Source organism: Eucyclogobius newberryi, unplaced genomic scaffold, assembly GCF_026437365.1.
Source record: "Eucyclogobius newberryi isolate DKJ021-1_F unplaced genomic scaffold, fEucNew1.0.hap1 SCAF_18, whole genome shotgun sequence".
Lineage (NCBI taxonomy): Eukaryota > Metazoa > Chordata > Actinopteri > Gobiiformes > Gobiidae > Eucyclogobius > Eucyclogobius newberryi.
The window spans coordinates 29,954,914-29,969,454 of NW_027315812.1; the positions used below are offsets into that span (position 1 = coordinate 29,954,914).

At 44.7% G+C, this 14,541-nt stretch overlaps 1 protein-coding gene across 1 annotated transcript in view; it reads left to right on the forward strand.

Moving 5' to 3' along the window:
• The window catches only part of sspo (SCO-spondin), a 391,282-nt gene that overhangs the window by 177,165 nt on the left and 199,576 nt on the right, over positions 1 to 14,541 (forward strand). The window contains exons 32-34 of the mRNA XM_072450444.1: positions 10,144 to 10,377; positions 11,302 to 11,424; positions 11,518 to 11,612. Coding sequence (XP_072306545.1) covers positions 10,144 to 10,377; positions 11,302 to 11,424; positions 11,518 to 11,612 — 452 coding nt within the window. The remainder of the gene's footprint in view (positions 1 to 10,143; positions 10,378 to 11,301; positions 11,425 to 11,517; positions 11,613 to 14,541) is intronic.

The window sequence follows — 14,541 nt, forward strand, 5'->3', positions numbered from 1 at the left end:
CACCAAGAAACAGGCTGGCATTTCAACATTTAAGGTCTGCATCGACGCACGCCCAGGCACAAGCACAGGCCCCGGCTCAGGCTCTGCCGCTGCTCAATCCACCTCTCGCAACCGCTCCAGCTCTGGGATGAATGCAGCGGTGGAGCGAGATAGACCGGGTGATTATGGCGGCTTTGCTGGCGATTACAAAGACAGTGGAGGCAAAGATAGCTGCAGCCCTGGGGGAAATGCATGATTTGAAATCCAAGAATGGCAAACTGGACACCCGAGCCACAGTGGCCGAGTAGGAGGCCTTACCAACCCAAGTGGCTGAACTGACAAACCAGGTGCGTGTTTTAACAGACAAATTGGATGACTTGGAGAACCGAGAACGTAGATGTAATCTGCAGATTGTTCGCATTCCAGAGGACACTGAAGGTAAAAATGTGGTCAAGTATATAACCTGGCTCCCCGAATAGCTCAGACTTCCAACAAAACCTGGGAAAATAAAGATTGACTGTACACATTGCTCCCTGGCTCCCAAACCTGCTCCGGATCAGCGTCCAAGGCCTATTATACTTAAGTTAGTATAAGTTAGTATACACGTTGTGCGGTGATAAACAGCATGGCATGGTTGCATCCAGACGTTTCACAGCGGGCCAACCCGGGCCAACTCAGATCAACCAAGTCTATGTCTTCAATGACTACTAAGTGGTCAAATATGCAACGCTTTTAATCTGGTGAAATCTCGCCTGAGAGAGAAGAACGCGGAATACGCTCTGCTCTATCCTGCAACACTGAGGATCAACGTGACCGGAAAAATAAAAAAGATTCAGTACAGCGGAAGAAGCGTTTGCCAATTCCATACCGGACCTGGTTTGACATTCTCTCTCTTTTAATTTCTTTATTTCAATGAAAGGAACCTGGACTTTACAGGAGAAATTTGAGTATTTGTTCAATGTGGACCAGTGTGTTCCAACTGTGGATATGTTACAACGGTCCCGGAAGGCCTTTTTTTTTACCTAGAAGATGATTTTCCCTCCCCCTATGCTCTTTTTTTATTTATTTTTTATCAGTCTGTGGACTTTTTTCATTTATATCTATTGTGTTCTGTTGTTGTGGTTCCTATGTTTGTCTATTGTGTTCGACAAGAGATCTGATGGCATCTTTTAATGTTAATGGCATATTGTGTCCAATTAAACCGTGAAAGTTACTGACAAAGATGAGAAAATAAAAAAATGATATTATATACCTACAAGATAACCACTTAAACGACTTCAAACATCAAACATTTGCTAAATTTGGCTATAACAGACTTTACTATTCTTCATACACGGGCAAACATAAGGGGTGTGGCCATATTGCTCTCAAGCAGAATAGTCTTAATAAGCTTAAGATGGCAGATTTGTACTGGTCAAAGGAACTATTAATGGAAGTGTGCTTACTTTGATAAAAGTATATGCTCCACCAGGAAGTGACCTCACTTTCTATACTGAAATTGTGGATCTGATTGCAAACCACTCTGAGGGAATCCTTTTATGTGGTGGAGACTGGAATTTACATGTGCAGACGAGATTGGATGTCTCAAGCTCACAAAGTACTGGTAAATCTATAAATAATACATTTTGGATATTAATACATAATGTGGGGTTGATCAATATTGGAAAGAGGTTCATTCTAATGTCTGCCAATATACTGTACGCATTTTTCCAACCCACATAAGATCTATACTAGAATAGACTACTTTTTTTTTTTAATTTTCAACAAACATAGGTCAAAAATTCAGGCAGACATGGGAAAAGATCTAGGTGATCACGCTCCTATTTACATCACTGTAGATCTGGAACAGAAACAGAAAAACACACTTTGGACACAATTTGGGACATAATTTTCAAGTGCCCAGTCAAACGGCAAAAGCAGAGGAGCAAGTGCATCCCCCAGAGCCCTACACCACTCTGACGTGAACCTTTTCAGGCTCTTGATTGTACCTTGCATTTCCAACACAGCTTTTTTTCCCCAATTTTCCACTCTGCTTCTCTTGGCAAAAAATAGGCACACCGGCGCGCACTCGGGTTCATCTCCCTCCAGATCCTATATTCTTCATTAATCTACAGAACTCCCTACTCATTGTTCCTCAAGTCCCTTTTGAGTTTGACACGTCCAGTTTAGATTGGACATTCGTCACCACACATTAGGGTTCCCTCATAGTGGTTTACATCCATGTCCATAATATCTGTATAGAAGGTGACATCACTGCCCAGTGAAGCATACGCGTGGGCAGTGATGTCGGGGCAAAAAACCTTTCCATAAATACCTCCTTTAACCAGTACGTATCAACACTGCAACTCCCCTCCTGTGTTTGCCTTACACAACAGAATTGGGTTAGTTTTTAACGTTCTATGTCCTTCAAATGGGTCTCTTGTAAATATATGTCAAATCAAATCAAATCAATTTATTTTTGTAAGGCCCAAAATCACAACAACAGTTGCCTCTGAGGGCCACAGGGAGAAATGAATCAACAATGTCTGTGGTGGCGATGGAGTCAGACAATGTCTGTGGTGGCGATGGAGTCAGACAATGTCTGTGGTGGCGAGGGACGATGTCCCAGGGTCCTCTGTCCTTAGACTCTCCTTCTCGGCCAGGAAAAACTACAAAAAAAACCTCTTTGGGAAAAAAGCGTAGAAACCTGGAGGAGTTCCAGTGAAGGAGAGATCCGACTCTCACAGACGGACAGACGGACACGAGGAGACTGGAGCTGGACCCACTCTTCAGGCAGAAGAGGGACCGTCTGAGTCGAGCTGGACCCACTCTTCAGGCAGATGAGGGACCGTCTGAGTCGAGCTGGACCCACTCTTCAGGCAGAAGAGGGACCGTCTGAGTCGAGCTGGACCCACTCTTCAGGCAGAAGAGGGACCGTCTGAGTCGAGCTGGACCCACTCTTCAGGCAGAAGAGGGACCGTCGGAGGCGAGCTGGACCCACTCTTCAGGCAGATGAGGGACCGTCGGAGGCGAGCTGGACCCACTCTTCAGGCAGAAGAGGGACCGACTGAGGCGAACTGGAGCCACTCTTCAGGCAGATGAGGGACCGTCCACACAGGGCAGGGACCACTTCACCAGGGGAGGGGCATCTGGGTCCACAGGTCCTCAGGAGTGAGAGAAAGAAAAGAAGGCGGTGAACAGTTTGCAAGTGGAATCAAAAAATAAATATTGTTTGATAGCATAAGTAGTCAGAAGAAGAAGAGGATAGTGCTCAAGCTGTCATACTTCCCCCAGCACAGTTACTCCTAGGGCAGCGTAGCTGAAGCTGTGGGTTTATCTTTCTGTTCCTAACTACTCTGACCATAAGCGATTTCGAAGAGGAACGTTTTAAGCCTGGACTTAAATGAAGAGACTGTGTCAGCATATTTAACATGGGTCGGGAGCTGATTCCATAACACAGGAGCTTGGTAGCTAAACGCTCTACCTCCTACAGTACTTTTAGAGACTCTTGGCACCACCAGAAGGCCAGCATTCTGAGAGCGAAGAGCTCTGTTTGGATGATATGGTTCTATAGCATCTTTGAGGTAGGATGGGGCCATGTCATTTATGGCTTTGTAGGTCAAGAGTAGAATTTTGAATTTGATTCTGGACTCGACGGGGAGCCAGTGAAGAGACTTCAGCACTGGCGTAATGTGCTCTCTTCTTTTTGTTCCTGTTAGTAATCTTGCTGCTGCATTTTGAACCAGTTGAAAGCTTTTTATGGAGCTTTTAGGACACGCTGCAAGCAGGGAGTTACAGTAGTCTAATCTAGTCGTTACAAATGCATGGATAAGTTTTTCGGCATCACTTTTAGGCAGGATTCTTCTGATTTTGGCGATGTTGCGCAAATGGAAATAGGCTGTTTTACAAGCTTGATTTATATGAGCTTTAAATGAGAGCTCCTGGTCAAATAAGACTCCAAGGTTTCTTACAGTAGAACTGGAGGCTACACTGACATTGTCCAGTGTGACTATCTGCTCAGATAGAGCGTCTCGTAGATGCTTAGGGCCAAGCACAATGACCTCGGTTTTTTCAGGGTTAAGAAGCAGGTAGTTTAGTGTCATCCAGGTTTTTATCTCCTTCACACAAGTACTAAGTCTGTCTACTTGATCGCTCTGATCAGGTTTCATTGATAAATACAGCTGAGTGTCGTCTGCATAGCAGTGGAAGTTAATGTCATGCTTTCTGATAATGTTGCCTAATGGCAGCATATAAAGAGTAAACAGAATTGGACCGAGTACCGAACCCTGTGGCACACCGTAAATTACTTTAGAGCTTGGTGAGGAGCTCTGGTTTACATTAACAAATTGGAACCTATCAGATAGATAGGATTTAAACCAGCTGAGGGCTGTTCCTCCAACACCTTCATCACATTCTAACCTCTGCAGTAGAATGTTGTGGTCGATGGTGTCAAACGCTGCGCTGAGGTCCAACAGAACCAGGATTGAGACCAGTCCATCGTCAGCGGCTAATAACAAATCATTTGTGACTTTAACTAGTGCAGTTTCAGTGCTGTGGTGGGCTCTGAACCCTGACTGGAAAACTTCAAATAAGTTATTGTCCTGCAGGTGGCGACAAAGCTGTTTTACTACAACTTTTTCAAGGATTTTAGAGACGAAGGGAAGATTTGAAATAGGTCTGTAGTTTACCAATAGGTCGGGATCTAGATTAGGCTTTTTCAGAAGAGGTTTAATGACTGCATGTTTGAAGGACTGTGGAACATAGCCACTTTCGAGTGAAGTATTTATTATATTAAGAATAGAGTCTATAATTAGGGGAAGAATGTCTTTGAGGAGTCTGCTTGGAATGGGGTCTAGGACACAAGTTGAGCTTTTAGAGGACATAATGGCTGAAGTTATCTCTGCTTGATCAACAGCTGTGAACCTTTCTAGGTTTACAGGTGGATTTATATGGGACGTTAGATTTACAGCTTGGGCTAGTTCAGGGCTAATAGCGGGGGTAATTTCATCTAATTTATCTCTGATTGTTTTTATTTTATTATTAAAAAATAGGAGGAAATCATCAGAGCTAAGTGTAGCTGGGATTGAGGGCTCTACTGCACTGTGACAGTTTGTTAGCCTAGCTACAGTGCTGAAAAGGAATTTAGTGTTACTTTTGTTGACTTCTATTAGATTTGAATAATATCTGGTTTGGGCCTTACGCAGAGCCTGCTTATAGGACAGCAGGCAACTTTTCCATGCTTTTAGGGATTCTTCGGTGTGAGAGCGACGAAATAATCCCTCTAACTTTCTAACTCTTTGTTTATGTGAACGCAGTTCTTGGTTGTACCATGGGGAGGCGCGCTTTGGCCTAATGACCTTCTGTTTTAACGGCGCGACAACGTCAAGAGCAGACTTCAGAGAATTCATGGTCAAGTCGACACATTGATCACTTAAACTGGGACTAAAACTGTTCTCAGCAGGATCACATGACATGTCACTGAATATTGGCTCTATTATTTCTTTGAATTTTGAGATAGATTTTTCAGATATTGTCCTTTTCATTATAACTTTATTTTGTGGGACTGGGTGATCTTTAAGAATAAACTGAAAGGTAATTAGGAAATGATCTGACAATATAGGGTTTTGAGGGAGGACACTGAGGTCACTAATCTCTGTTCCATACGTTAGGACAAGATCCAGAGTGTTCTTGTGAGTGTGAGTCGGTTTATTTACATTCTGAGTGAAACCAATGCTGTCTAACAAGGCGCTGAAGGCATTACTGAGAGCGTCATCACTCATGTTCACGTGGATATTAAAGTCTCCAACTATAACTATTTTATCCCAGGCTAACACTAAGTTTGATATAAAGTCAGAAAACTCTGTTAAAAACTCTGAATAGGGACCAGGAGGTCGGTAGATAACTATGAACAAAACTCCTTTTTGGTTTTTCATATTTGGACATGTGATTGACAGCATAAGGCTTTCAAATGAGTGAAATGCATTGTTAGTTTTAGGGCTCATGAGTAGGCTTGAGTGTGAGATCACTGCCACACCACCACCTCGGCCTGTGCTCCTGGCAGTCTGAAAGTTAACATGGCTGGGTGGGGTGGACTCATTTAGTCTGACGTAGTCGTCTTGTTGAAGCCACGTTTCAGTTAGAGCTAGAACATCTATGTTATAGTCACTAATTAATTCATTAACTAAGAGCGATTTGGAGGAAATTGCTCTAATGTTTAGCAGTCCACATTTTACGTATTTATTATTTATGTCTATTCTTTCTTTTCTCATTTTGGTTAAAATGTTTGATCAATTAATTGGGTTCAATATGCCGTTATGTTAAAGGATGCTACTACTATGCCATTGGGTTGATTATATTGATTTTGCCATTAATAATTTTCTATTGGCTTTAAACTCTGGTCGAACACAACATATAAACAGGAATTACGAAAACTGATTGATTGGCCCAATACATTAGATAATCGGAAACAATTTATCTTGTCTCAATTGATTAGACAAAGCATGCCTGTTATGTAGATGATGTCGTACTACAATTAACCAAACTAGAAACTGCACAAGAAAAGGAGTGCTGATTGTTGCATGCTCAATTTGTTTTTGGCATCAGACTTTATTGCATTGTTTGTTGATTAGTTGTGAGGATACTGAACAGAAAACTGGCCCTGTTGCTTCTGTAACTGTCAGTAGCCCCGCCACTGGCGATAAGCAGGAAACCCCCCCCCCGCCCCTGGTAATAAGCAGGAAACCCCCCCCCCCGCCCCTGGTAATAAGCAGGAAAAGAGCCCATGCCAAAGGCATGGGGTATGTATACTTACTCTTGCTATGAGATAATAGTTAACAATAAGTGAGTGGGCAAATAAATCTAACCCAATTTAGCTAGGCGGCTAACTTTCCGGACGTTTTGCACAACGCCATGTCAACATGCACATTATTCACAGGGAATTTCTGAATGTAGGGACTGCCCTGTTGCTCAAAAGTACTGGACTGAGATTAACAAGGCATTGTAGACTATTTTTGACATCCCACTCAATTTCAGAACTATGTTCCTGTGCCTCAAGACTCACACAATGGACTCAATAAATGTATACTGCACAAGATCTCCTCCAACGACATCACTGTGATGAAGGCATTCCCAAAAGATGACCTAGCCAAGAGTCTGAAGGATCTTGACCTAGGATCAGACCTTACACCCATGCAAAGGAGTCTTGGAATAAGCTGGGACATTGCAACAGATGAGTTCACCTTTCAAGTATCTACAGCCAAGAAACTGTACACTCGCAGAGGGGTGTTATCAGTTGTCAACAGCTTGTACGACCCTCTTGGCTTCGCAGCTCCAGTCAGCATCAAAGGCAGGGCTCTTTTAAGAGAACTCTCCACAGACACAGGTCTATGGGACGATCCACTCCCAGAAAAGCAACTTGAAGAGTGGAGTATGTGGAAAGACTCTCTGAAGCATCTTGAAGAAGTCAGAATACCAAGAATGTACACCTCCAAATCCTTCTGTGGCGCAGTAAAATGGTCAGAAAGATTGAAGTAAAGGTAACTGCAGGAGGAACGTCTAAAACGTTTTTTGAGACCGGTTACAGAGACTGTACTCCTCTTGCGAAATCCCACCAAAGACATTAGTCCCAAACGTTAGTGGTGACATCCTATGGACGTCAGACGGGGAGTGTGCTGGCGTAGTTTTCCCCCCCACCCCAGCAGGAGACTCTGTGGTTCGTTTCATGCTTATGTTCACTGTTAATGCTCAAGAGCACACCTGCAGCACACCTTTAGTAATGGCTACCAAGCATATTTCCTGATGTAATCTGCGTCCATCCTCATTTGTTATGTTACAGAAAGCATTGCTTTTTTTCTGTCGATAATTGAGGGTCTACGTCAATAAAAGTGGACAAAACACTTGTCGAGGAGTTTATCTATCTGCATATAGCTGCATCCTGAGCACAGCGAGGGCAGAATACCTCTGGAACAGTCTTCTGGCCTCCTGTATGATCATTAAAATAGCCCAGTTCATTTTAAATAAATTAAAATCTTTCTCTGAGGGAATTACTGTTTTGTCTCATTCTTTTTAATCTTCCAGTTTAGAATTTTGCCAACCAAGCAATTTTAATTTGGCAATTATTGGAAAATATATTGGCAATACCAAACAAAATGTTAGCCTTAATAACCTAAAAATGGTATCTGTGTTGCTAAATGCTATAAAACTGTAAAGCAGAAAGACTTGTCTTGTCTTGCTCCTAACAGGAATCTGTCTCTGTCCTGCTCTCTGCTCTTTCCCTCTTTCAGGACAACCATAGTTATGAGAAGCAGATTATGTGTCTCTTCTGTTCATATTTTAAGGCAAATATAATTGACGCACGTTTAAAAACACATGCGTTGCCGCTGATTGATCGCGATTATCTGTGCAGACTTACTAATTAAAACTGACTCTGGGATTAAGACTATAGCGGGTTGTATTTCTGTGGTTCCTATTTTTTTTTACATGAAATAAAAAGTCTTCAAAACGTTTCACTCTCCTCTGATGTGAGCCTTTGCTCCATGTTTCCTCTCGCTCATGGCTCATCATAAGCACTCTGAGAGAGAGCGAGGGAAACGTACGACTTTCCACTGCTGCGTGTCATAATGGCCCCTCAGCCAAAATGTCTTCATTCTGAAAATTCAAAAAATATGTAAATTTCCCGTGGCACACATGCCCTTATGCCACAGCACCCCAGGGTGCCTGGTGTAGTGTGTCCCCAACTTAAGGGGAACAGACCTTATAGACCCTTTAAAGGTTATTAAACAAAAACGTTATAATTTCTGGAATTTAAGCAATGTGATTTCATAAATTATCATTTGATTTCAATAGAGAAATAAGGATTAACCTCAGAATATCACAAAATAGGAAAAAATATATTTCACAAATAGAAACCACACCACAAATACCGGTTTAAAGACATTTACAAACCCATTTTACGTGATCTGTTGGAAAATTATGATTATGAGCAGCACAACTGACAAGATGTGCCTATTTTTTGTCTGTGGAACTTTTGTTTAGCTCAAGTTAACTTTGTGCAGGAAAATAGATTATCTATAGTTGCTTTGACTGTTAACTGACGGGAGGGGGAGCTAAAGGGCACTTGAATTAGCCCAAAACAATACATTTCCACACCACACAGACTAAGAAACATCTGTGGAGAGAAAGGTAATCAGTTAAGTTGTGTGTGATCCCAAATCTATACCAGTGAAACTGTGGTTCATCTGTTTTTTTTTTTACTCTTGATTTTTTCCTTTACTTACTTGATTTTCTACATTTAGGGGACAGGGACAACATAAATATTGATCAGGCTACCCCCAATAAATTGTCTGTTTGCTGTAACCCGAGTCAAAATTTTTCAAGTGGGTCGGATGGTAGGCAAGTTCTTATTTTTTTTACTTTGAGGCAAAAAAAAGATCAAAATTTTGCCATTTTTGGACTCGGAGTGACCACCAGGGGTCAGGCTTCCCCACTGTCAATGACGGAAAACGTCTCTATCAATCCGATCGGAAGACTAAATCTCACGATTTTAAGATATTTCAATCGACCTTTTGTACGCCGCTATCCTTTATTTTGGTAGCGAAGGCGAGCGGGGGGAACATGCGGGGGACACGGGCGCCGCGATGTTTGTTGTGATGACGCTGCTGGGCGTGGGCGTGTTTCAATCCCAGAATGCATTGCGCAAGTCAAATTTCACACTGTGATCAGGGGTGTCGACAGAGGCAAACCAACTTATAAAAAGCAGTATATCAACCTCATGCGTGTTCTGTTTCAATTACAGACACATGTGAAGGATTGCGCAGTGCGTTATCAGTCCTTTGGGATGAAAGACAGGCTAACCAACGTGATTAAAATATTCAACACAGTGGTTTAGGAAACGCCGGTCGGTGAGTCGGCGAAATTATTTAAAAATAAAAGATTTTCACGTTTTTTCAACAAAATGCTGATTTTCAGTCGGCTAGTTTCACAACAGGTCGGTCGGGTTACGGCAAACAGACATATTATTTTGCTCAGCCTCAGTTGTATTTATATTTTTAGACTGTAGCTGCATTTTGGAACTCTTGCAGGAGAAAATGTCATTATTCACGATTGATATTCATACAGTTTTGCTTCTCATTTGAATAACCTCCATACATGTATCACAGATGGTGTCTTACCATGTTACTCTCCCAGCCTGCAGGTACTATGAGTTCTCTTGTGTCTCTGGGGGTCAGTGCGTCCCCCAGGCTTGGCGATGTGATGGCGAGATGGACTGTGTGGATGAGAGCGACGAGCGAGGCTGCACTGCTCTGTGTGGGACCGGCCACATGCCCTGTCTGAGCGGCGACCAGTGTGTGCCCTATCAGCACCTGTGTGACGGGACACCCCACTGCAGAGACGCATCTGATGAAAGCATAGACAACTGTGGTGCGTGACTCACTCCTGGGGTATAGGGAGGTCTCACTGTTCCGTACACTTTTATTTTGCAAAAAAGGACCACCTCAGTCGATTAAGATGATTACATAGGTAAAGAACAATGTAGCTAAGGTGTATAGAGTACAGCTTTGGATTAGGCTTTGAGCGCTTCACTGAAATAAGGAAAGACATGGAATCGCTTGTGATAGAACACTAAATCACATGCCAGGTGAAGGACCTTCACTTTTTCCTGATAACTAAGGAGCTTCATTATCCGTTCATTATCTGAAACAAACTGCTCAAATTAGCATTATGAAGTTAACTTATAATTATGAGTGGACGTGGATGTTTCATTGTCTGGGTTTGTTCAATGGTACTATGTCCGTGGCTTCTCTCCAGGATGTTTATGCATTTTTACACATCAATTTTACTCATGTGTTGCTGGATTTCAGTAAACTGCTTGGCCAAACTACTCATTGACATGTCAAAAAAAGTTCACAGACTGTAAACCTCATGTTGTTCTCTATTACCTGGAATGGAAACTCCAACGTGCGTTCACCTGTCATTGTGCATACATGCCACCATAATAAACCAATGTACAATTTCACCACACACTGACGCTTGATAAAGCAATATACTTATTAGTTATTCAATGCCCCATGGTTATCTTGTAGTCCTATTCAAAATGTTTAGTCCAGCCTAGGTGTAGAACTCACTTGCATTCCTCTCTGCCATATTTTTTTTTTTAGTTTAGTTTAGTTTTGACTACTTATTGTTTTTCCCTCATCTTAAAAAAAAATAACATAACTGAAAATAATTAAGGCATTCTCTGACTTTTAACTTTTTGCAGGATACAATATGCTACAGAGATGAATAACGATATACATTTACTGGCAAATATTGAGTTTGGCGAATGATGATGTATGTGTATTGCAGGTTCCACTGTGATCCCCCCATGTCCAGGCGGCTTCTCCTGTGATAACCGCACCTGCGTCAACATGACACAAGTGTGCGACGGCGTCCCAGACTGTCCTGGCGGAGACGACGAGTTTGTGTGTGGTGTGTTTTACTACCAAATTACATTATGATATGGCTCATATACAAACACAATGCACAACCATTTCAAATATTTTTTTTTTTTTGTGTTTTTAGATAAAACTGTCACACCAAAACCATCCGGCAGTAATAGAACCACACACTGTCTTGAATTCACCTGCTCAGACGGGTCATGTGTTCCCTTCAACATGGTGAGTTCTGTTTGATACTGCCTTATGTTTCTGCTTCTAAGGAAGCAGTATTCAGTACGTTGACATACACAGAGGACTAATTCATCAAACATTTTCTCACACGCAAAACCACTAACCATGCTAGAATTGGAGCAAAAACCTGCAACCGACATTTGCGTCAGGACACTAAAAAGATGTAGTGCAGTTTAGCCCAGAGTGAATGAATATTCAGAGCAACGCCGGCATCTGGTATGTGGACTCCCGCTTCTGTCGCAACGTCTTTGTTTTGTTAAGTTGTTTCCACTGTTTTGTTTTGTTCCCGCGTCTCTGTGTTGTCTTCTGTCCACATATCCGTGTTCGTTTCATTTCATCGGTCATTGCTGCACCTGTCTACCACACATCTCCTCCCTCACTCCTGGACTATCTACTGCGCTAGCCGCCAGCTAACAGCTGGCTCAACATCTGCTGAGGCCTGTCATGGTATCGCGGGGCCTCCCTGCCGTGCAGACAAGGTCTGGGGCAACCAACGCCATTCACTCCACCAGCTTCAACACCCGGTCCCACTGCTGCTTTTTCACAACCCTCTGCCCACCAGCTTCTAGCTAACCAGCTTCCAGCCACCGCCAACATACTAACTGGATTACTCTCATCTGCTGTTACGTTCCATCTCCTCCTCGGACTACCACTCCAACTTCTTGCCCACTCACCTACACTGCTGCTGACCTTCACCTCCTCAACCATAACCACCGTCTCCCAGCTGCTGCTGCCTCTGCAGCTAGCTCAGCTGGGATCCTTCGTCGGCCCCGCTACATCCACCGGGGCTCTGGTCTCTCCCACAACTAATGCTACAACGGCGGCTCACCTATCCCCGCATTCTGGACTAGTTTTCGCCCCCCCGTCACCCCCACCTGCCGCACTGCCAACCTCAGCAACCTCTGCGCCTCCATCCATCTCCGCGCCCACATCCATTTCCCTTGCACTGCTGAACTGCCGCTCCCTCTCCAACAAATCACCTGTTATATCTGAACTGCTACTGGACAATAACATTGATCTGCTTCTCCTCTGTGAAACATGGCAACAGCCCCTGGACTTCTATGCCCTCAACCAAGCCACTCCATCCAACTACACTTACACTGCCAAACCTCGCCTCTCCGGGCGTGGGGGAGGTCTTTTCATGTTTTTATGGCTGTTATTCATAAAAAAATCTACATCCATCACTGAACTGAACCTCAACCTTCCATCCATCTCATCATTTGAATACCTCGCCTTCTCCCTTCTCCAACTCTATCACCGCTATCCTGATCTATCATCCCCCAAAGCCCCACCCCTCTTTCCTCACTGAATTGTCTGAACTCCTCACCATCGCATCCTCTCTCTCTGCCCGCCTCCTACTCACTGGTGACTTCAACATCCACATTGACTGCCCCAACGCCCCACTGAAGTCCGACTTCCTCTCTCTCCTGGACTGCATCCATCTCACCCAATACATTGACTTCCCCACCCATACCAAAGGCCACACTCTGGACTTAGTCTCTTCCTCTCTCCTACCCATATCTAAGCCCCACCCCCTCCCCTTCCCACTCTCTGATCATCTCTGCATCCTTTTCTCCGCTCCCCTACCCTCGCCCCACAACCCCAAAAAACGCACCATCACCTACCACAATATCAAGTCAGTCAACCCCCTCACACTCTCCCAGCTCATATCCTCTGCTTTCCCCCCTGACTCCGCCCCCTCTTCCCCCGACAACTATGCTGCCATGCTCAACACCACCCTCTCCGACTCCCTTGACTCCCTAGCCCCCTGGAAAACCTCCTCTGTCTCATACATCAACCCCGCCCCCTGGTACACCCCTGAACTTCGCACCATGAAGCAGACTGGCCGCCGACTCGAACGACTCCTCAAAAGAACCCGCCTCACCGTCCACGCCGAAGCCTTCAAATTACACATCTCCTCCTACCGTGACGCTCTCCAAGCCGCCAAATCTGCCCACCTCTCCACCCTCATCAACAGCTCCCACCGGAGCCCCCGCACCCTGTTCTCCACCGTCAACAAGCTGCTCCAGCCACCGGACATCACTCCACCCTCCTCCCCCGACCTCTGCAACTCTTTCCTCCTTGCCTTCAATGACAAAATTTCCAAAATCAACAGCTCCCTGACTTCCGTCTCCATCAACTCTATCACCCTCTCCGGTCACTCATCCACCCTCTCCCCAGTAACGCAGGGGGTCCCCCAGGGCTCAGTCCTTGGCCCCCCCCCATCTGCTACCTCTTCCCCCTTGGTCACATCCTCCGCCAACTCAACCTGGGCTTCCACTGCTACGCTGACGACACCCAGATATATGTCACCACCTCACCCACATCGAAACCTGCATCTCTACAATAAAAACACTCACAACTTCCTCAAACTGAACAGTGACAAAAGAGAGCTCCTCCTCATTGGCACCAAATCCACTCTCAATAAAACTGGTCCCTTTTCACTCACCATCGATACATCGACCATCACCCCCTCCACCCTGGTACGCAATCTCTGTGTCATCATGGACCCCACACTCTCCTTCACTCTCCATGTCAGCCACATCGTCAAGACCTCATATTTCCACCTCTGCCGCATCGCCAAAATCAGACACTGCCTCACCATCCCCGCTGCTGAATCCCTCATCCATGCCTTCATCTCCTCCCGCCTCGACTACTGCAACTCCCTCCTCACTGGCATCTCCTCCCATTCCCTCCATAGACTCCAAATGGTCCAAAACTCCGCTGCCCGCCTCCTCACCCACACCCGGTCCCGTGAACACATCACTCCCATTCTCCGCTCTCTCCATTGGCTCCCCATCAAGCAGCGCATCAACTTCAAAATACTCCTCCTCACCTTCAAAGCTCTCCACCACCTAGCTCCCCCCTACCTGTCTGACCTCCTCATCCCCCACCGCCCCTCCCGAGCCCTCCGCTC